At 55.1% G+C, this 22,314-nt stretch overlaps 3 protein-coding genes across 8 annotated transcripts; 2 read left to right on the forward strand and 1 right to left on the reverse strand.

Moving 5' to 3' along the window:
- Window positions 1-562: 562 nt before the first annotated feature.
- On the reverse strand, window positions 563-754 carry KVP17_000143 (uncharacterized protein; the record flags this gene model as incomplete). Its single annotated transcript, XM_068517630.1, has 1 exon — window positions 563-754. One exon carries the CDS (start codon window positions 752-754, stop codon window positions 563-565), a length of 192 nt encoding a protein of 63 aa, XP_068375431.1.
- A 137-nt stretch (window positions 755-891) lies between these two features.
- KVP17_000142 (uncharacterized protein) lies at window positions 892-2,868 on the forward strand (the record flags this gene model as incomplete). Of its 3 annotated transcripts, XM_068517612.1 has the most annotated exons (5): window positions 892-1,078; window positions 1,106-1,466; window positions 1,494-2,209; window positions 2,237-2,288; window positions 2,316-2,868. In XM_068517612.1, the coding sequence occupies 5 exons, from the start codon at window positions 892-894 to the stop codon at window positions 2,866-2,868; spliced, it is 1,869 nt and encodes a 622-aa protein (XP_068375430.1). The 3 variants fall into 3 exon arrangements, with proteins under 3 accessions (XP_068375430.1, XP_068375428.1, XP_068375429.1); XM_068517610.1 differs by lacking the exons at window positions 1,494-2,209; window positions 2,237-2,288; window positions 2,316-2,868 and having other exon boundaries at window positions 1,106-1,470; XM_068517611.1 differs by lacking the exons at window positions 892-1,078; window positions 1,106-1,466 and having other exon boundaries at window positions 1,594-2,288.
- A 29-nt stretch (window positions 2,869-2,897) lies between these two features.
- On the forward strand, window positions 2,898-22,068 carry KVP17_000141 (uncharacterized protein; the record flags this gene model as incomplete). 4 transcript variants are annotated; one of them, XM_068517596.1, is made up of 4 exons in its annotated part: window positions 2,898-3,115; window positions 3,144-3,822; window positions 3,876-15,286; window positions 15,315-22,068. In XM_068517596.1, 4 exons carry the CDS (start codon window positions 2,898-2,900, stop codon window positions 22,066-22,068), a joined length of 19,062 nt encoding a protein of 6,353 aa, XP_068375424.1. The 4 variants fall into 4 exon arrangements, with proteins under 4 accessions (XP_068375424.1, XP_068375426.1, XP_068375425.1 ...); XM_068517597.1 differs by lacking the exon at window positions 2,898-3,115 and having other exon boundaries at window positions 3,295-3,822; window positions 3,876-15,332; XM_068517598.1 differs by lacking the exons at window positions 3,144-3,822; window positions 3,876-15,286; window positions 15,315-22,068 and having other exon boundaries at window positions 2,898-3,119.
- Between the last annotated feature and the right edge of the window lie 246 nt (window positions 22,069-22,314).

The following is a 22,314-nucleotide window of genomic DNA, read 5'->3' on the forward strand; positions in this document are numbered from 1 at the left end:
CTGAAAAGTGTCTCTGGACATTGTTTTGAAGTAACTGTAGTACTTGACAACATTCGCGCGTTTAATCACCACGCACACCAGTTTGAATTGCGCGCACTACTTGTGTTCGACGCTGTGCTGCGGGCTGCTTTCTCCGAGCTGGCTCTCCTCAAGATTAGAAGCTTTCTCCGAGCTGGCTCTCCTCATCCATCGACGAGAACACGCCTATCAATGGGGTTAGCTTTGCAGACTTTCTAAAGCGTCACGCAGCTCGCCACCTTCACTCTGGTGTCGAAGGCACCAGCATAAGTGATATGGAGAAGAACTGCGATGTCAGATTTGAACTCGCCATCAACCAGGACGTGTCTGATTCTTTTGCTTACGTCCTCCAACAGTTCCGAGAGAGCATTACATGGTCGATGATGTTTCGACTCTATATCCTGGCTGACGAATTGAGTTCAGCGACAAGCCAATCCCTATCAGCGGTTTCGGTGACCATAGAGACTACCCGTTCCGATACCAGAGGGATCACTGCTACGTTGCGGGCTCCCTTAACCAACGATGCTACCGAATTGCCGGCGTTCTAATCAGTGGAGGTGGCGATTACAAAGAGAACATCCTGGGTTCTTTGGTGTCCATTGCCAACCATGATGGGATTCACGGAGGGTATGACTGGGGGATTGACAGACGACACGGCCATGATTAGGGTGGTCCTATCCACTACAGACGCGTTACCACATGTGGCTGGCGACGTCTCCAAGTGAGACTCCTTCATGAGTATGTTTGGGCCTTGGGTTAAGAGCGAAGAAGAGAGTGGATGAGCCACATTCGGACTGAAAAGTGTCCTAGGCAATTGTTTTGAAGTAACTGTAGCCTTTGGAATGTTCACGTTTAATCACGAAAAGCCTTGAAATGCGACGCTATCTTCTCCAACGTTTGATCCTTGACGTCGAGGAGACATCTTTTGAGGAGACCCGCGAGGTGCTACATGATTGGCTTGTGTGCAAAAGTGAACTGCGTCCCGTCGTTTCTGCCGAAGCTGAAAAATCCGACGAAGAGATCGACGATCGGTCCATCTATACCATGCCTAAGATCGAAGGTGAGCATATGTGACAGAGCTAAGCAGAGGGTGCAAAGAGCCACAAGGGGCTCCTAGCGCAAGCTGCCCTCGACAAAGTGCTGCCTAATTTCTCTCGTGACGCTCCTGACCTTCCCTTCTCATTGACTGACCTGCCCAGAGTTGTTCAGCGATTCGAACTTCTCACCGATTTCTTCCAGAAGGTTCCGGTTACTGATTGCAGCGGAAGTGCTGTTCACCTACTGTACGATCTGACTCCGATCTTCTTGCTTATCGAGGAGATGGGATCCGAGTTGACAAGTCTCCACCCGTGCGTTGTGGTGGAAGGCGACCTGCTGAGTATGGACCTTCCGCCTGTGACTGCCGTTACCGTCGCCCTGGTGGAGAAGTTCCACCATGTTGACCCCAAGTAATGCGTGGCGCTTCCGAAACACAGATCCGCCTACTCCAGCTTAGTTAGTGCAGTGTCGGCTCCATCTCTCTCCATCTCCACGAAACTCTCATTCATGGGCGCAGCTGGCCGGATATTTGCAGCGATGGACTCCCAAAGAGCCCGTTTCATCACCGCGTTTGTGGCTTGCGTGTTGTCGAACTGCATAGATGAGTTCGTCAAGACGGATGAATTCTCGAAGGGGCCCCAACTGCCGTTGGTTCAGAGGTGGGCTAACGAGGTGGTTACCGGCGTTCGAGGCTATTTCGAATCCTTAGGTGCCGCTGCCGCTGAGCGACAGCAGGATGATTTCCACGGAGTGGCCGTGAATACGAATCTCTGTCTGCTCTGCAGGTGTATGACCACCCTGTTGCCCATGTTCAGGCCGTCGAACGACGAGAACCAGCCTGTGGACGAGTGGACTCTGGGGGACCTCACCATGTGCCACATCAAGAGTTTAGCCAGGCTAGTCATCCACCTTCACCCGCGAGTCTTCGACGCCATCAGTCGGTCTCAGTTCCTACAGGCCGACGCGGAACCCATGGGACAGCTCGAGACCGCTCCCAGAGATTTCGGTCTGCTGTCATTTCTCCTGCTTGACGACTGGCCTGTGGTTTACGCACCAACCTTCAAACTGGCTCACTGTCTTCGAAACTCTGTCCTCCTCGTTGGCTGGGCGAAAGGTGTCGAGAACGATGACCGCCACACCATTCTCCGCATAGGTGAGTTCGCGTTCTATTCACAATCAGCGCTGGAGCTATTTGTCGGCGCGGCTGTGTGGATGCCGGTCTGTACACGAGAGTAGGTATCCTTATACACTGCATACAGACCATATAACGGGCGCTTCGCCACTTCCTACGGCACTGCTGTTGAACCCGACCTTGTGCTTTCGAGCGTTTTCGAGATCCTGGCATCCACACCTCTGAACGACCCGTGGAAGCGCCAGGTACACGAAGCCCTACGAGCCTTCGTAGGGCTCTTTCCCCTGCCTGTCGCCGCCACAGCTCTGGGACGAGTGGTGGAGAACACCGACTTGGACGTGGTGCGAGCTTCAGCGGCGACGCTCTTCAGACGAGAGCTTGGCTCCAGGTCAGAAAGCATTAGGCCTGAGGTGGTCAATACGACTCATCGTGTTCTCGCATGTCTCCTGGCTGAACAGGGAACGGTCGTGGACATGGCTACCGTGTACAGTGAGGGCGCCCTACTCTTCTACGCCATGAACACTAGACCGGATTTATTCTCCAAGCCAGACGCCTCCCTGTTGCGGACCCTAAGTAAAAAAATCGATATCGAGCTCAAATCTGAAAGGAATGTTTTCATACAAGGCCGACCGGCGCTCGCGCTCGTAAGCCACAATGTTAGTCGAGCCCTAGGCTCATAAGTCAAAATTTAATTATAATTCATTCTTCGATGACTGCTTCTTTGTGGTCTGTAGCTGCGCGGGTCCCGGGCAGCGACATTTTCAATCCTCTCCCTGCCTCGCTCGTAAAGCAAACCTATGAGCGGCCGGACCACCTGGCCTTCGTTTGGACGGCAGTGAGACGCAAAGAGCTGGTGGTGTCGGAGGAGTTTTCATACGGAGTTGCCCTAAGACGTGTTCGCGCCGTTGCTCGGCAGCTTTCCACAGGGTGAGCAACTCGGAGGAGAATAACGCAGACTGAAACTTTCAAAGGGGAATAGGGTGGCTTTGTGTTTTCCCCCAGGACCTGAGTTCGTTATCGCGTTTCTCGGGTGTCTCTATTCAGGCGTGGTTGCTGTGCCAGTCTACCCTCCTGAACCTACTAAAGCCGTGTTGGATGTACCCCGAATGTGCAACATATTGGAAAAGGCCGATGTCGGCGCCGTTCTCACCACTGCCTGGTACAAAGGAATCAGGCGTTTCATCAGGTCACATGATGTCCGCTGGGATCGACTCGAGTGGATGGCAGTCTCAAGCGAGGAGGACGAAGGAGACCTCCCCCCCTGCCATGTCTCCCCAGAAGATCTGGCCTTTCTGCAGTTCACCTCGGGCTCGACAAGCATGCCGAAAGGCGTTGCGATCACCCACGGCTCCCTACTTCAAAACAGTCACCTCTGTCTATCTGTGTTTGGCCTGGAGTGTACGACGCCATCTGGGCATGTTACCCTAGACGATGCCCCCCTGGAGACAATGCTTCATCGCCTGCAACTCATGCAGACAGAGTGGGAAGCGTCGAAGGGACACCGTGGAAGGGGCTTCTCCTGGCTCCCCTTCTACCATGACATGGGTCTGGTGGGGTTCGTCGTAACTCCATTGATCTTTGGGGGCACCGCCTATATGATGTCGCCCGTGGACTTCATCAAGTTCCCTGAGAGTGTAGGTATAATTGTATCGGCAGTCGTTTCTCGATTAATACTCATGTGTTCCAGTGGCTTCAGGGTCTGAGCATGTTCAAAGCCCAGTTAACGGCTGGACCCAATTTCGCTTTCGAACTCGTTTGCCGCAAGATACGACCGGAGAAGCTCGCTACCCTGGACCTTTCCGAGGTCTCTGGAATTCTTTGTGGCGCCGAGCCTATTATACCAAAAGTCATGCAGGAGTTTCTTAAGGTATTCACGCCGTGTGGACTGCATTCCAATGCGATTCGACCAGCGTTTGGGTTGGCCGAGAACACTCTCATCGTCACAGGCTCCCCTAGACGGCATTTTCCAATTATGTCTCTCGTGATGAACCCAGAGTCTCTGGACACTGGCGATGTGGACGTGCTGTTTGAGTGGCCGCTGACCATCAAGCAGCCCGTTCTACCTGAAGGTATGGTTCTCACATCCTGCGGCGTTGTACTGCAGACAAACAGGTTGGCCATTGTGAAGGACGAATGCTCTCTTCCATCAGACCGCGTTGGGGAAATATGGATTCGAGGATGGTCTTTGGCCAAGGGCTACTTTAACTGCGGGGACGAGGGGTTCAACAGGCATCTTGGGCACGAAGGAGGCTGGTTCGCCACTGGAGATCTGGGCTTTCTCCATCATGATCATCTCTTCGTTTGCGGTCGACTTAAGGACATGATCATCGTGAATGGCCGGAACTTTGCCGCCTATGATGTCGAACGGAAGATTCAAGCAGACGTGAGCAGCATCCGGCCTGGCTGCCTAGCGGTTTTTCCACTCAGTGGACTCTGTGGTGTCGGCTTCGCCGGCGAGTTGAAGGACGAATATGTATCTTGGGTTGAGCACTACCTTCACTCGGAAAAGAATGATGAGGCAATGAAGCGAATCGCTCGAGATGTGGCCGTCTCCGTGAGGGCTGGCTTCGGTGTCGACTTGCAGAAGGTGTGGCTTCTGTGGCCTCGGACAATCCCGAAAACATCCAGTGGGAAGATTAGGCGAGCGGTGGCAGCTCGAATGCTCGAGACTGGAGACTCTGCCATTAAACCGAGACAAGTGGTCGATCTGGCCGACGAGGATGTGGGGCATCAGGCCGAGGTGGCTGAGGTGGCGGAGTTTCCCTTGGCCGATGCCGTCTCGTATTCACTGCTTTCGCCGACATCCGCAGAAAGGATGTGGCTGGGGAGACCCTCAGAGGAAGGGGTGGCCTTGAGGGTTACGGCGCTAGAAGACGCTGCCGTGGACGTTTTGGTCCGATGCCTGTCACGAGTATCCAAAGCCGATGTATCATTGCCGGAGGACGATGCCCCACTCTACACCAGCTTAGCTCTCTCGAGCATTGAAGCCGTGCAGCTCGTCGCCGAGTTAGAAAACGAGCTGGACGTGGCCATTCCTCAAACGTTTCTCTTCGAGCATCCAACTATGGGAGAGGTTCGCAGGCAACTCGCACTGATGCTGGCCCGTCAAGCACTGCTGCGTGGCGAAGGAGGCGAAGACGTTCTGGTTGCACTCAAGGACGCAGCAGTTGTAAAGGTGCCAAAGCTACTTGTTGACCAGGGCGCTTGTCGCTTCGCAATAGTCGCCGCGGACTTGCGGTTACCTGGCAAAGTTAAGAGCCTGTCTGACATGCACCGGATCTTCACCCACCGACTTGATCCCATAACAGAGTGCCCAATGGGTTGGGATTCTACTCATTACGACCCTTCCGGAGATTTCTACACTCGTGAAGGCGGATTCGTCGATATTGAGTTCAACCCCAATCTTGTGCCTCCTGCTGAAGCCTCCACCCTGGACCCGCAGCAAAAAAGGCTGCTTCTATCTTGCCACCGTTTGATGGCAGGCCTCCCTGATACCGGTCCCCGTGTAGGTGTATTCGTCGCGTCCAGTTCTAATGAGTGGTCGGCTATGATGCCACGCACTGAGAGTGCGTTTATGGCCACTGCCACCTCCCCCTCGTTGATGTCCAATCGAGTGAGCTTCAGCTTAGGGCTTACAGGGCCATCCATAACCATAGATACGGCCTGCTCGTCGTCTCTAGTTGCGATGGACGTCGCTCTTCGCTCCCTGCGTGCGTCTCAGTGCGACGTGGCAATCGTAGCTGCCGCGAATTCCCTTATGGATTGTCAGGTGTCGCGGGTGCTTTGTAAGGCCGGCATGCTGGCGCCCCACGGAAGATGTCGGACCTTCGACAGTTTCGCCGAAGGCTACGTCAGGTGCGAGGCCTGCGTATCTCTGGCAGTGGTACCACTTTCGTCTCCCATCGTTCGGACGTCGCAGGTGCTTGCCATCGTGGAGTCGTCGCATGTGAATCATGGTGGTACGGCAGCAGGTCTCACGGTTCCCAACAGCCAGCAGCAAGCCACCTGTATCAGGTCGGCTGCGACCGCTGTACCTGAGGTGGACTATCTAGAGACTCACGGAACCGGCACGTCACTGGGCGATCCTTTGGAAGTCGCTGGCATCTCCCAAGCCTTTGAGGGGAGGGAGGTGCCACTTGTGCTGGGGGCAGCGAAGTCCTATTTCGGCCATGCTGAGGGAGCTGCGGGATTGGTGGGCGTTTGCGCAGCTATCGTGGCTCTCAACACCGGATATGTTCCTTCTCCTTTGCACTACGAACTCCTTAACCCGCAAGTCCGGCTTCCAACCTGGGTACAATTGGGCACTGAAGGTGCACGTCTCCGCTCTGCAGGCGTGAGTTCCTTTGGCTTTGGTGGCACCAATGCTCACGTTGTTCTATCTGTACCCGATTCCCCTGCAGATCTTTCGGAACCACAATCTGCAGTGGTCTCCCTGCCGGAGAAGCGGACATCTGGACATCCACTGCTCGGCCCTCTCACGCCCGTACTTGGTCGCGCGTACTACCTTCGACTCGACGTGACCCAGCTGCTGTCGCACCTATGCTTACATGACCAGGCGGTAGTTGGTTGGGGATTCCTTCTAGATATCCTCTTCTCCTTCATGCTGCCTACAGAGAGGCTCGCCAACGTTCGATTTGCAGACCCTGCTCCTATTCCTGCTTCGCTATCGTTCGCTTCCGACGTCTACGTGCCTTATAACGTGCCATGTCCCGCTCTCACTTTCGAGCAGCTCCGACAGCGAAGACGGGACACTATGGGGGTGGTTACGAGCGAGGAGACTGTGCAGGGCGCCAGGACCCTGCAGGTTATGGGATTCACTGCAGGGAACCCTTCTAGACGTCCTCTCTGCGTCGGAGCCGTTCGCCATGCCCCCGTTTCGGTAAGTTCAGCGCCTCCATTAGAAATGGACCCGCTGAACTCTTTGGCTCCAGAGGTGATTTACGCCAAACTGGCAACTCGAGGCATCCACCTAAAGGCGGCATACCGACGTATCGCCAGCTGCTTTTTGACCGCCGACGTCATCATTTGTGAACTCCGCACCTTAGAGCTCTTCGAAGGTGACGACAACTTTGCCCTCAATCCCGTCACTATCGACCTCGCGCTCGTTTGTTGTTTGATGTTAGTCAACGGCGCGGCGTCGGCTATAACTTCAGTGCGGTTGGAGACTGCACAACAGCTGTCGACTTTCCGTTGTGAACGCCTGTCAGACATGAAGTGTCGGGTGGATATTTACGACGTGGATGGTCGTTCTGTGGTAACCTTGGGTGAGGTGACATTCCGACCTCTGACGCCCCCGAAGGCACCAATGTACCGTCTGTCCTTTAAACCTGCTCAGGTCTCTAGCTTCGAGGTTCCACGAGACTTCCTCCTTGCGAAGCTCTGTTCGACAGGGCTTGTTGGGTCTGATGGATGTCCTCTAACCCTTGGCGACGAAGACGAAGCCGTCGTGGTCATCTCGCCAGATGCCGACCTTTCAGCTTTGGACGGTGTTCTGGCTTCCAAGATGGTCGTTGTGAGCGAATCTCCACTGTTGTGGAATCCCCCGAGGTCTGTGGGCGTGGTCGTATGTCCTTTGGGCTCGTCGATACCTTCTCCGGATCTGATTGCGGGACATGTATGGAGACTTCAGGACGGTTCATGGGAGATTCAGACCCGAGAGGCAATCTTAGGCCATCGACTCCAGTTCCAAAGTCTTCCACCCAATTATGTAAGGGTGGCTCCGTTAAGTGGTGGCGGAGCCGTGGTCACTGAATCCACTTCTGATGTTACGGTCGGCGTTGTCGTCGACACCCCACCTCTGACGTCGGTTCCGCAAGCATTCCCCGCCGGAAAGTGCCTTCCACTGGACGACCTATCACTGCACTCTTCTGATACCCTCCTAATTGCCGGCTTGCCACCTGACGTATCGGACGCCACGCTTGAGTTTGCGGTGATGAAGGGGTATAGGCATGTGAGGCTACTGGATGCTGAGGTCCATGGTCGATTTTCTCGCAGCCTCTCGTCTGCATTCGACATTCAACAGGCAAACTCGGTGGAAGGTGACTTCACGTTATGCTACTGTTCGCTGAGTTTCTATCTAGAATGGTTGCCTACTCCTTCAGTGGTTCTGCACCCGCTCGGAGCTGCCCTTCGCTGCCCCCTACCTCATCCGGTCTCTCTGCTGCAGTACCCTCCTGGCGTCCACCGTCACGACCTGTTAAATTCACTCAGTCTGCTGAAGTCCGGATTCCACACCATGAGTCCTCTCCTACCCCTTACAGCCTCTGTCACACACTCTCACAAGCTATCTGCTTCTCGACCGCTCCGCGAACAAATCTCTGCCATCGTGCTGTCAGCAGCTGTTATGGTGTCCGGACGAGAGGACCTTGAACCCAATGAAGTCTTTGGCGACGCTGTGGACTCCCTTGCAGCGATGGAGTTTCGCGAGCGCATCTCCGACAGCATCGGAGTTGAGGTTCCAATGAGTGCTCTCTTCGATCATTCAACTTTGGAGCAGCTCACGTCCTACTTGGAAACCATCGTGTGTCCGGCGCCTCAAACATCCCCTGTACCTTCGCGAGCAAGCCTCGATGATCCGCCGTGCATTGCCGCTTTTAGCCTCCGTCTTCCTGGAGGCGTCTTTGACGCCGAATCCTTCTGGAATATGCTCACTTCCCCCTCAGACTGCAGATCGCTGATTCCACTTTCACGTTTCAACGTCGATTCTATTTTCAATGCTGACCGTACGGCCTCGGGTTCAAGTTACGTTCGCCACGCTTCCTTTGCACCGTATATGGACCGCTTCTGCCCTGAACACTTCGGAATCAATCCACTGGAGCTGCACGCTATGGACCCGCAGCACAGGATAGCGCTGACACTGGCACTCAGCTGCCTGGCTAGTAATCGGCGATCGAGTGCTTCAGGGTTCCCTGAGATCGATGAGCTGTATTGCAACGACGATGTGCTTGGCCTACGAGAAACTTTCACGGATCAGGACATCGGTGTCTTCATCGGCAGTTGCAACCCTGATTGGCACTACATGCCAAACCACAATGACACACACCTGTCCTCCGCCTATAGCTGTGTGGGCGGATCCCAAGCGCTGATTTCCAACAGAATCAGCCACACGTTCAACCTTCGCGGTCCCAGCCAGACTGTTGACGCTGCCTGCGCCTCCTCCTTGGTCGCGCTGGCAGATGCGTGCGATAGCATCGCGGCTGGAAGATGTACAGGCGCGTTGGTTGGGGGGGTAAATTTGTTACTGGCTCCGCAGGTCTTCGTAGGATTTTCGAGGACGCAGGTCCTATCGCCTGATGGTGCCTGCAAGAGTTTCTCGGCGGACGCTGATGGGTATGGTCGGGGTGAAGGAGCCAGCATGATGCTCATCTTGCCGCTGAGTCGTGCTTCCGCATTAGGCTATCGTCCATTAGGACTCGTGTCGGGATGGGCTGTTTCCCACTCGGGCCTCTCTGCTTCCATGACCGCGCCCAGCGCCAAGGGTCAGGAGAGGGCCATGCGAGGTGCCCTTTCGATGGCGGGCATAGATCCTGCAGACGTCGGAGTCATCGAAACACACGGTACTGGTACTCTGCTCGGTGATGCCATTGAGGCGGAAGCAATTGCCGCTGTTTATGGGAACCGAGACTCACCTATCACGCTAGCCAGTCTTAAGAGCCGAGTCGGACACGGTGAAGGGAACGCCGGTGCTGCTGGAGTGTTGAAAGCCGTCATGATGCTGGATCAGGAGTCGATACCACCTAACGCGAACTTCTCCACCTGGAATCCCAACCTTCCCAAGGGCGTCGAGTGGCGTGTCCCCCTAGAGACTACACCTCTCCTGTCGGAGCACATTGGGGTTTCTGCCTTTGGTTTTGGAGGGGTCAACGCTCACGTGATCATCTCCAAGGCCCCTACAGCTGTGGATTTGGGGGTGAGCTGTCCCATTTCCACGTATCAGCAGGCTGTGGATGCTGCTAGTTCTCAGGTGTTGCTTATTTTTGCAGGGCAAGGATCGCAACATCCCGGAATACTTCATGATGCCTATGACTGTTGCGGGCCTAGACTTGCACGTCTGATTGACCACGCCAAAACGATTATTGGCAAGGACGCTATGGAAGCCATTTGGAGTGAATCTACTGACGCAAAGGACCCTCTATTGCAGATGGGTCTTCTTTTGGTACAGCTGGCACAAGCCGAGACGATTATCGCTGAGGAGATACCTGTAGCTGCCGTAGTTGGACATTCTCTCGGCGAGCTCACACTGGCGGCCTTCGTTGGTGCCATTAATGCTGACGAGGCCATTCGCCTCCTCTGGAGCCGGATTCGACTGCTGCACTCGACGGCAGAAGGTAGGATGGTAGTGCTCCGACGTACTCCATCGGAGGTGAGGTCCGCCATTGGCGCTGCAGGGGTTGGCGTGTCTATCGGGGCAATTAACTCCGCCACCTCTGTTGTGCTGTCTGGGTCATCTCAAGAGGTGGATCTCGTCCTCAAGGCGCTTCGCAAAGACTCTCCCTTGCTATACAAGGATCTGAGTGTCTCTCATGCCTTCCACTCCGATCTGATGGAGCCGGTGAAGGAGCAGTTTGCAACCGCTTGTCGGGAAATCCTCGAGGAGAGAAGCGTGACTTCCGACATCCTTACTATATCAACTGTCACCGGCAGTCTGGTAGATCCAGCCGTTTTTAGGACCGCTGCTCATTGGACAAATCAACTGACGAGTACTGTTCTATTCAAAGATGCGGTTGACACCGCAGCTGGCTTGCTCACCGGCCGTGCTATCCTCCCCGTCGAGCTCGGCTTACGACCGATCCTAACGTCCTTGTTACGTGAGCTGCTACCATTCACGAAACCGCTGGCCTTCAGCGGCCAGAAGGCACTGGACAGACTAACGCTTGCGATAGCACCTCCCGTAGAGGGCGTCCACAACCTCCTAGACCCGACGAACCAGCCACGGCAGCCGTGGATGCCACAGGACCATCCTATGTTCCAACCCGGGCTACCTCCTGTCTATCTCAGGGACGACCAACTAGCGGTGCTGATGGATCATCGTATTCAGTCTGAAGCGCTGTTGCCTGCGTCACAGTGGGTTGATTTGGCAATGAGTCTGAGCCGACATCTAGGTTTTAGTTGCGTCCAGCGTGTTGTGGTTCTTCGACCGACAAGGCTGCACCTTCCGACGCCAGGAGTCGAGCCTCCGATTCAACTCCGTTTTCAGCTTCGCGAGGACCTTCTCGAGGTCTCGTGTCTTGAGACGGATTCCAGAAGTGAGCACGTGGTTATGAGCTCGCATATGTCCTCCTCACATGTTGATTCATCCGCCGAGTCCCTCGAAGATATTCGGCTTCGACTGGAGCCTGTGGAGCTGCAGATGGAGTCGTTGTACACAGAACTTGCAGAAGCTGGTCTGCAGTACGGTCCACATTTCCGGTGTCTTCGTTCGGTTTCCGCCAATCAGGAGAGGACCGAGTTCCTTTCTCTCGTCGAAGCTCCCTCTTGTGCCGTCACGTGGACGGAAACCGATTGGCTCACTGGCGTAACCGCAGACCCCAGATTGCTCGATGCCAGTCTGCACCCCGTGGCATTGATGAACCTGCTGTCGAAGACGGATTTGCAAGATGGACAAGCGTTGATACCCGCTGAATTTCGCGGTGTGGCGATTTTTGCGCCTCTGCCTACGCGTGTGCTCTCACACTTGACGTTGCTTGAGGTCGTACGTCCGAAGCCGCTTCAGACTGTAGAGCCTCCGCGGTCAGTGAGCGTAAAGTTGGATCTGCGGTCCGAAGAAGGGCAGCTGCTACTGCGGATTGAGCGCATCTCGCTACACCGAGTGGACATGAAACCTACGATTGCACCTATCACCCGAATATTGTGGTCGGAGGACCTCCAATCCTTCTCTCCGACCGTCGAATGTGTGGAGGGCGTATATTGCGTCGGCGTCCACCCCACCTGCGGCTTTCGGCCGTTCCAGTCACCGGAGGAGTTGCGAGCAGCGACGTGTCTACTCTTCCGAGTTGAAAACATGTCTGACGTTCTGAAGTTGGTCGGACTACTGAAGGCGATCCGAGATCTCAACCTGAGCAGCCCTCTCGTTATCTGGGTCGTTGAGGAGTTCGGTGGAGGTATCGGCCGAGGATTTGTTCGCGGCGCCCGCTTGGAACTACAGCGACTGCTGCCTCATGTGATCCTGAAGCACTACGAAGGACGTGATCAGGGGCTTCACTTGGTCTTGGCCTCTCCAGAAGCCGACGTCGTGTTCCGTGATGGTATCTACTTTGGACGGCGGCTTCACCAAATCCCTACGGAGATTCTGCACCCTAAACGCCTTGTACTGGGCAATCGCGGATCCATCAACAGCCTCGAACCCCGGTCCCAGGCACAGGCGGCAAGACGGGAACCGGAAGGCACCGCGGTGGAGGTGCGCGTCATGGCTGTGGGTCTCAACTTTCGAGATGTGCTCAACGTGCTGGGGCTCTATCCTGGCCAGCCTGGCCCGCCAGGAGCGGACTTCGCTGGTGTTATCACGAGGACAGGAGACGCCGCAGGCGTTGAGGTGGGTGAGAGGGTCTACGGGTTAGCTCCTGGTTGTCTGCAGCCCTTCGCAATCACAGACTCCCGCTGCATTCGTCCGATACCCCCTTCTCTCGACTTCCAGAACGCCAGCTGTGTCCCCATCGCCGCTGTAACTGTTGAGTATGCATTCGCTGACCTCGCCAAGGTCCAGATGGGAGACACTGTCTTGGTGCACGCAGTCACTGGCGCTGTGGGTCTAATGGCGCTCCAGTACTGTCGAAGAGTGGGTGCAGTTTGCATTGGCACAGCGGGAAACGAGTACAAACGCAGCAAGGCTCTCGAGTTGGGGGTGGCATTCGCCTCCTCTAGTCGAGACGCAGACACTTTCATTGAGGAGACGCGAAGATGGTTGGAGTCAGATAACAGAGATGGAGTGGACGTGGTTCTCAATAGCCTTATCGGTGACTTCATTCCGTTCTCACTCTCCTTGGTGAAATCCGACGGCTGCTTCGTAGAGCTCGGAAAGAGAGAGAACTGGTCGACAGACGCCGTTGCAAGGCAGTTCCCTAACGTCAAGTACCAAGTTGTTGCCGTTGACACCCTGTCTGTCGACGATCCGGAGTGGATGGGAGGCATGTTGGACCGAGTTTCCGAGCAGGTGGGAAAGCGCCACATTGTTCCCTTGCCCATGCACGTTACGTCCGTCTACAGCGACTCCCACGGTCTCGAGAGCTTTCGCCATTTGCAACGAGCTCAGCACATCGGCAAGGTGGTGCTCACCTTCGATTCCCCCTTCTCAGGTGGGACTCTGCTGATATCTGGTGGCTTTGGGGCTCTGGGAGGTGTTCTCGTACGGTGGGCTGCTGATGAGGGGGTTCGGCACTTCATTCTCGTTGGTCGCTCGTCGAGGTGTCCTTCGTTCGAGCATTTGAGGGTGCATTGCGTACAGGCCGATGTCGCTGACTTCGAGCAGTTGGAGCGGGCCCTCAACGTCAGGCCTGCTGACTTCCCACCTATCACAAGCATCTTCCACCTGGCAGGGGTGCTGGACGACAGACCTCTGTTCGACATAACCTCGGAGTCTATGGAGGTCTGCATGCGGCCGAAGGCCTTGGGGTTCCGAAATTTGGATCAGCTTTCGCGTGCGTGGCCAGTGAAGAACTTCGTTGTCTTTTCCAGTGTCACTGCTGTTCTGGGAAACGCCTCTCAGGTGAATTATGGGATCTCGAATGCCGTTATGGAGGAGTTGGCGGCAGGTCGAAGGGAAGACGGCCTCAGCTGCGCTGTAATTCAGTGGGGTCCTTGGACTGACCAGGGCATGGCGTCTGCTTTCGCACCCCTTATGGAAGCGACCGGACTCCTAGGTATCGACAACGAGACAGCCCTTCGGTGTCTCCTGCATGTCCTGCAGTACAGATCCTCCCAAACAACCCTGGTGCAACCTATTCGTTGGACGAACTTCTGCAGCAGTCGTCGGTACGATCAGATTCACATGCCTCCTTTTTTTTCTAACGAAATGGCTGCAGGTCTGGAGGCGGACCAGACACAGGTCCATGTGGCAGTCGACGACTCCCTGCTGCAGATGACACCAGAGGATCGAGCCGCCTTCGTCGCTGATCTTGTTCGGAATACCGCTGCTAAGATTATAGGCTGCCGCACTGAGAGCTTGAGTATGAGCGTTCCTGTTGTGGAAAGCGGCATCGACTCACTTGGGGCAGTGGAGTTTGGCTCCATCTTGAGCAAGGTTCTGGGTGTTTCTATGGGTCCGACGATCCTATTCGACTACCCAACACTAGGAGATATCACCACCTATTTACAAGAGGAGCTGGAATGTTTGGCCACCTCCGCATCTAAAGCTACAACGCCCACCAAGACACGGGAATCATCTGGAACATCGACGTCAAGTGACCATGACACGACTAATCGGTACGCAATCGTAGGCATGAGTTGTCGAATGCCCAAGGACGTTACCGATCCTGATTCCTTCTGGAAAGCGCTGCTGCAGGGAAAGGATTCCGTGGGACCTGTTCCTGATGCGCGCTTCGACCTCGAGGCCATCTACAATGCGGATCCTGCTGCCCCTAACTGTACGTACGCTACTGAAGCTGGATTCATGAGGGACATCGATCTCTTCGACCGCGGATTTTTCAGACTTTCCGAAGAGGAGGTCTCACTGATGGACCCACAACAGCGTATCCTCCTCGAGATGCTTGTAGACTGCGGTACGGACGCTGGTCTCATTACTAACGCCGACACACTCGGCAGTGCCAACACACTCAAAGGCAGCAACTGGGGTGTGTTCGTGGGAATGTGCAATGCTGACTGGTTGTACACGTCAGCTGTCGACCAGTGCAACTCGACGTTCAGCTCGACAGGGGTCGCGCATTGCATGGCGAGTAACCGAATTTCCTACTTGTTGGGGTTAAAGGGCCCCTCCATGACTATCGACACTGCCTGCTCCTCGTCCCTGGTCGCTCTAGACGTGGCGTTGTCATCCATGAACGCCGACCCCTCCATCGAAGGATGCTTTGTCGGCGGCGTTAACCTAATGCTCACTCCCCACCCTTTTGTCAGCTTCGCTAAGACTCGGATGTTGTCTCCGGACAGGTGGGTTATCGAAGAGCTTCGAACGCAGTCGGTGCAAGACTTTTGATGCGTCCGCAAACGGGTACGCTAGAGGCGAAGGTGGCGGCTTTGTAGCCCTCGTCTCGGAGGCCACTGCTCAGAGGCTTGGTCTCTCGTACAGCGTCGTAGTTTGTGGCTCTGCAGTAAACCACGACGGCGTCTCCGCGAGCCTCACGGCCCCCAATGGACTTGCTCAGCAGGAGACAATTCGCAAAGCGTGGTCGAGTGCTGGCCTATCCCCAACTGAAGCACTTGCTATTGAGTGCCATGGTACTGGCACTGCGTTGGGCGACCCTATCGAGGCCTTAGCCATCAAAGCGGTCTGTCGACCGAATGGCTACCAGAAACGCTTAAGTTTGATGACGGTGAAGACGCATATAGGTCATCTGGAAGGCGGTGCAGGAATTGCTGGCGTTATCAAGGCTGTCCTGTGCCTGGAGAAACGCTTTCTTGTCCCCAACTTGCACTTCTCGAAGCTCAACCCTCACATCGACTTCGACGGAGCTCCGATCGAGGTTTGCACTTCTCAAGTGACCGCCAGTACGGGGTCCACTGTTGGTGTTAGCAGCTTTGGTTTCGGGGGCGCCAACGCTCACGCGGTACTTCAAAGCGTGCCGGGTTGCAAAACACATCATGTCGTCCGTGACTGGCGGCGCACCCGGTTTCCGTGGGCAGACTTTGTGACCGGCGTGTCCAGTGGACTTCAGCTGACAGAGCACCATCCACCATCAGAAGTCCGGCGTGTCTTACTGGAGCATCTCCTAAACTTGGCCCAAGAGAACGAGGCTTCGGATGTCGTCGCAGCGGTGCTGACCTTGCTCGAATCTGACGGGTCGTTCGATGCCCTCTCCGAGTTTCGGGCACGGGACACACTCCATCTCTGGCTGGACTCCTTGGCTCTGGTGACGCTACGCGATCAGATCGTAACGGCATTGGATGCTCATGGACGATTGGCGATGGCCACCTTTTTCGATCATGAGGATCTGGGGACTCTACTCACTGCCGTGTTCGACGATGTGACAACACTGAGACGGCCTACAAATTACATTGCTGGCATTCCGAAGGACCCTGAGGCCGGTGACCTCGTAGTTGTGGGAGTGGGTGTCAGGCTTCCTCATGGAGTGTCCTCCCTATCTGCTTTTTGGGATTTCGTGAGCCGCGAGCCTTCCAAGCCACAGGTCATACCTGCAACCCGTTTCGAAACCTCCCGCTTGCACTCCACGGTGCCGGGCATGAAGGGCTTCCTGGTTTCCGACCAGGCACACCTTCTAACTGAGCACCAGCTGAACTCTCTTGGTTTGAGTTCCGATGCTGATCCTCACCAGTTTCTAGCTGTGGAGGTTTGCAAGTCGGCCCTTTTGATGGCAGGCGTGCAAGACGAGTCGACTTCGATGCATTTGGGCTGCGCGGACACCAGTGAGTGGTCAGCCGTCCAGCTGCTTGGCGGAGGAAGTCTCGGAGCTCCTAAGCTCTCCAGTTCATCGTTGATTCCGAGTGCAGTGGGGCTAGCGCTGGGGACCACTGGAGTCTGCACATTAGTGGACACCGGTTGCGCGTCCTTCGCCACGGCGCTTGAAGGCGCCATGGACTCCGTGAGCACCGGGAAGGCCAGATATGCTCTCGCTGTAGGAATATCGTTGCTGCTTACCCCACTGACGTTGATGGCTTTTAGCGAACGCGGGTTGTTGAGTCCTTCAGGAGTCTGCAGACCGTTCGATGACGCCATGGATGGTACGGTCAGAGGAGAGGGAGGTGTGGCTGTCTTGATTACTTCTCGACGTCAGGCCAGAGAAAAGGGTCATCTCGTCCTTGGAGCTTTGTCGGAGATGACCTCGGGCCAGGGAACTGTTAGAACGGCAGACTTCGGATTTTCGGGGACGGCACTTACTCGGTGCCTTAGGCAGGCTGATACGTCGAACCTCGCGCATATTGAGTGCCATGGCAGCGGTATTCTCGTCGCGGACGTCATGGAGGCGGAGGCCATCGCGGCGTGCACTACAATTAGGACCATGTCCTCCACCCATCCTCACTTCGGTCACGGCCACGCTGCATTGGCTGGTGTGCAATTCGTGAAAGCCTTACTCGTGCGAGCCTTCAACAGGGTGCCTGCCACAGGCAACTTCACTCAGCCACACCCACTCGTTCACGCTGCCGTCCCCAACACCGTTGCCTCACGGGAGACCACCTTGGCGTCCGGGTTCGACGTTGGCCTGCATGCAATCGGCATGGGAGGTGCATGCTACTACATTGGGCTGCGAGACGAAGGTGTTGAGTCTGACGCTCTAAGTCGGCTTCTTCAGCGGGAGCCTGAGATAGGACCTGTGCCAGACCCCTGCAGGTGGCGCCCCCCCAAACCGCTTCTTCTGGAGGCGCTGGCTCGCAGTTTGACGAAGATAACTGTGTCTGCGCCTGCCCCCACTGGCGATGTACAGTTCGTCGGAGCTCTACCAAACTACGGTCTGGATTCAGTCGCTTTCTCAGGCGATGTAAGCGTTGAATCGTTAGTCACGGTAGGACTCTATCTACGATGTACGAGTCATATTATATTCGTTATCGAGGATGAGGATTGGTTAACCCGTGGGACGACGCTGCTGAAGATACTACAGGTGGCAGTTATCCCTCCGAATGTGGACTCGCGATTCGATCGTCTTTGCTCTTTGGATGCTGATCGTGATTTCGAGAAGCTCGCAGATCTGAACATTACGCTGCTGTCCGGCCGCGTTGACCAGCTTCCCTATTCTGTGCGCCAGTTCGAAAATAGACCACTGGCGGGGGTCCACGATCACCGAGACTTGGTCTTGTGCAATATTGTAGCCTCCTTGCTGGGCGTTACCTGTAATCCTATCTGTGACTACACAGATGCTGGTCTGTTTGACGTCTGCTCGGAGTTTGCGTTGTTGGTCTACAGCGGTCTTTTCCTAGGGGCGATTCCCACTGGAGCTGACGTGGCGGTCCGTGCCTGGGGAACACATGGGCCTGGTCCTGTCAAAAGACTCTCCCGCTCGACTGTTGCTGGCCTCGCCAGTCGCCTCGGGCTCTGTTTCGTTAAGTTGCTACCTCCTACGGAGTACCTAGAAGTGTTCGCTCAGAAAGATCAATCGTTGCGGTTTATCCCCGCATTGGTCGCTATGAAGCGCCTCGTCTCTGGTGCCTTTACGTCCGACTTAACTGGCGCATCAGAGTTGACTGATGATGAGGTGTTCTGGCTCGAGTTGCTGGTTCGGAAGGTGCTGGTAATCGTTCACAAGACTGAAATCCTTCGACGCTTGGAGTTGCCCGAGATTGTCGACTTTGTGTGCCTTGCGATGCCATCCACACCGGCATGGCAGATGGACATTCTCGCGGAGTACAACACATTGGACTGCAGTCATCTTAGCACTGCCGGCCGCTTTGCATTGAGCACAATCTTCAGCTTTGGCACGAGGACCGTGGCGACCATGGAGAACGCGGAAATTCCCACGTCCAGCAAGCAGCTTCTACTGGTGGCTGGCACCGATCGCCAGGCTCTGAACGTGCTGCTGCGCATGCTTGAGGCGGACTCCAGGCTTCTGTTGCCAAGTATCGCGGAGCTGCTGTGCCTGTCGCCTTCGCCCCTAACGCGTTGGGCGATTCAAGGCGTGTGGCAAGTTATGTCGGAGCCCATGAAGGCGCTCCTACCGACTTCATGCCTCCTCGGCTGGGAAACCACGCTGTTGCTGGAGTGTGTGGGGCTGTGTCCTTCAATCGGCATGAAATTTGGACTCTTCCCACAGGTAACGTTTGAGGACTCCTTGCCTGCTCAGGCCTTCCTAAGACGGTGGATCTCCCATGTGGCGGCTACGTCTTCCGCTGAAATCGTTGTCATCGCATCGCCTTACCTGCACACCGCAATGGACTGGGAGTGTTTCGCTGGCGTCATTGATCTCGTCGGCGAGTCCAACCCCTCACTTAATGATACCATACAAACCAGCTTCCGACGAGTTACCATAAAGCCTGAACGAACTCCAAGGCGTCCTCCATCCCAGCGTTTCATTCGTGACGTCCTTCCCCTACGAAGGTCGCTGGAAGTTGCTGGAAGCGAATTACTCAGAAATCCAATTCTATTCTACGCCTCCACAATCGCGTACTTCGGTTTGGAGCAGGACTTTCAGAGCATGCTTGACGTTTGTCGCGTCTACCTGCGTAGCACGCAGGATCTTGCGGAGCTATCGAAACGTGCGGACATGACGTCGGTGTTAGAATCTCTCACTGCAATTCCTGAAGCTCAGCGCAATCTTCTTAGTGCGCTGGCCCATCACATCACGTTCGACCTGGGCCTCTCCCGTCTCGAATGCATCCAGGCCATTAAGACTCTCCTTCCCCAGACAGGACAACCTCTGCTCGACGCGGAGCTTCTGTATGAACGGGGCCTCGCGTTGCTTGATGGTGTCGCGGAGCGGCCAGCCGTGGTTGAATCTGACGCCATGTCTGTGGTTATCACCGGAGCCACCGGGTTCTTGGGGACGTTTCTACTACATCATATGCTGAGTGTAGGCCTTCATACCTTTTTCGGCTTTGAGGATGTCACGATCTTCTGTATTACTCGGGGTCTAAACCGCCTTCCTCGCTCCTTTGAAAAGTTTGGTCTCGACTGTCCCGACTTGAGGAATGTAGAGGAGATGCCAGTGGAAGGCAGCATCGATATGGTGAACCTCGGTCTGAGCGATGCGAACTGGGAACGGCTCTGCTCGAGCCCGCCAGGTCCAATCATTCATCTGGCGGCTGCTGTAGATCTGGTCGGGTGTTACAGCGGCTTGAGGACGATTAACGTGTGGCCATTGCTGGAGATCCTTCGGCTCTCAGTCAGTCACCGATGCTCCACGCGACCATTGGTTTTCGCTGGCAGTCTGGGTATCTTTCCTCAGTTCGTCTCCAACTTCATGGACATCAACTCTGTTCAACTGGGGCCTCCACAGGAGCATGTACATGAGGACCAGACCACGGTTTATGAGCATGACATTCCGTCCGCTACCCTAATGCACAAGACGTTGTCGGAGCACCTCTACGGGTACGGATGGACAAAATGGGTGTGCGAACGAGTTCTTGCTCGACTTTCTCGTGAACGCACGGCTCCTCGGATGCTAGTATGGCGCTTCGGCCATATTGGCTACTCCAAGTCCACTGGGTACTCTAACACGTCGGACCCCGTATTCGGCATGATTGACAGTCTACGGAAAGCCATGGTGCTGCCGCTGCCAGCCGATGCCGTATGCAGCGGGCGGGCCCTCATGGAGTCCTTCCTCTCCACTGCTGGAGCCACCATCCTCACCAGTGTGGATGATGCTGCTCGACTAGCTGCTCGGTGCCTTCGGTGGCTTCGGAATGATAGTCGTTATGACGTGGTTCATATCTGTCAAAACGTCTCTGACATTGCACCAGGGGCTGTAAAGACAAGCCAAAAGGGTGGCTTTCTGTGGATCGGAGACGAGATAAACATGGTGCCTCTGAAAATCATCCGCCTGGATGAGATCACCGACTACATGCCCTTACCCCTAAAGGGTCCCGCTGCAGTTTATCAAACTCTATACTTCCACTCGTTATCTGGTACAAGGGATGCGGTCCACGAGGTTTCCCGCTCTAATCTTGAACGTTTGATTGGGCAAGTAGAGTGGATCCCGTTCAACATCTCACGGTTGCTGAAAATGAGCAGCCGACGAATACAAACTTCAGGGATTGGCGCGCGCTTCGCGACCGCTCCGCTGGTGCCAGGAACCACGAACCGCTACTTCCGTAGGTTGGGGGTAGAAGCGTGTGATGTGCTGACCTGTGGATTTCAGGACTCTGAGCTGTCTGTGGACAGGCTTAAGCGAGTGAACGCCATGCTAATCCAGTACCTACGAAATCTGGCCTTCATGGAAAAGGCCGAAAGTGACTTCCCTGAGATCCTCACCCAATCAATTGATCGACCTGTCGTCGTTCTCGGTCTGAACCGCAGTGGAACCAGCTTCATGCTTAACCTGCTGAACTCTTTGAATGGTCTCTCAGCTCCACTTCTCGGCGAGCTGACTACCCCATACGGACTAAAGGGAGAACTCTCAACAGATCCCTTCTCGGAGAGAGAGCGGCTTGAGGCGCAAACTGCAGGCGGAGCCAGGTTTCTAGGCTTCCAGAACGTCGGAGAAGCGCTTGCGCAGGAGTGGGACACGATTCATGCCCAACGACCAGACCTCCCTGAGGAGGACTTCCTTATCTTCGAGCACGTACTTCGCAGTTTTTCCATCTACTGCGCAACAGGCTCAGAGTGTTACTTGGAGTGGTTGTTCGCTGATGATCGCCGACGGTTGCGGGAAGCCTATGACTTCCATCGAGCGTTCATATCTCACTTGCAGCATCTTCGCAGTCGGGGCGGGTCACCAACGCCTAGGTGGCTCTTGAAACAGCCCTTCCACCTGTTCTGCGTGGACACACTTCTTCAGATGTACCCCGACTGTCAAATAGTCGCTCTCACGCGCGACTTTGACCAGGTGCTGCGTTCGTGGGGAGCCTTGTTACGGAACGTTCGCCAACGATTCCATGGCTGTCCAGTGAATTTGCCCCGAGAGACCGAGCTGCTTCAAGAAATGGCCGCCGGACTCGAAACTCTCCGAGACCGACCCAACGTGAGATTCGTGGAGTATAGTAGCCTCGTCAAGGACCCAATGAGCGTTCTCACTGACGTTTGCACATTTCTAGATGTGTCACTTGATCGTGCGGCCGCTGAGGATTTCCTCAGGCGAGACGCGGACAGGCGAGGGCACAGGGCGTGAAGTGCATTTCAGGTTTCACTGCATTCAATTTTCATTCAATTTTCATTCAATTTTTATTCAATTTTCATTCAATTTTTATTCAATTTTCATTCAATTTTCATTCAATTTTTATTCAATTTTTTATTCAATTTTGATTGAAACATGAGTGTGGGGTGCCTGTCATCTTGAAGGGGTCAGAAATAACAGATCTGTCAATGTTGACACGTATATTGCTCCTGGTTTCGGCTGTCGTCGGATCAGGTACTA

The sequence above is a fragment of a genome (assembly GCF_019968985.1).
Source record: "MAG: Porospora cf. gigantea B chromosome Unknown PgB_NODE_320_length_22314_cov_127.995, whole genome shotgun sequence".
Taxonomy (NCBI): domain Eukaryota; phylum Apicomplexa; class Conoidasida; order Eugregarinorida; family Porosporidae; genus Porospora; species Porospora cf. gigantea B.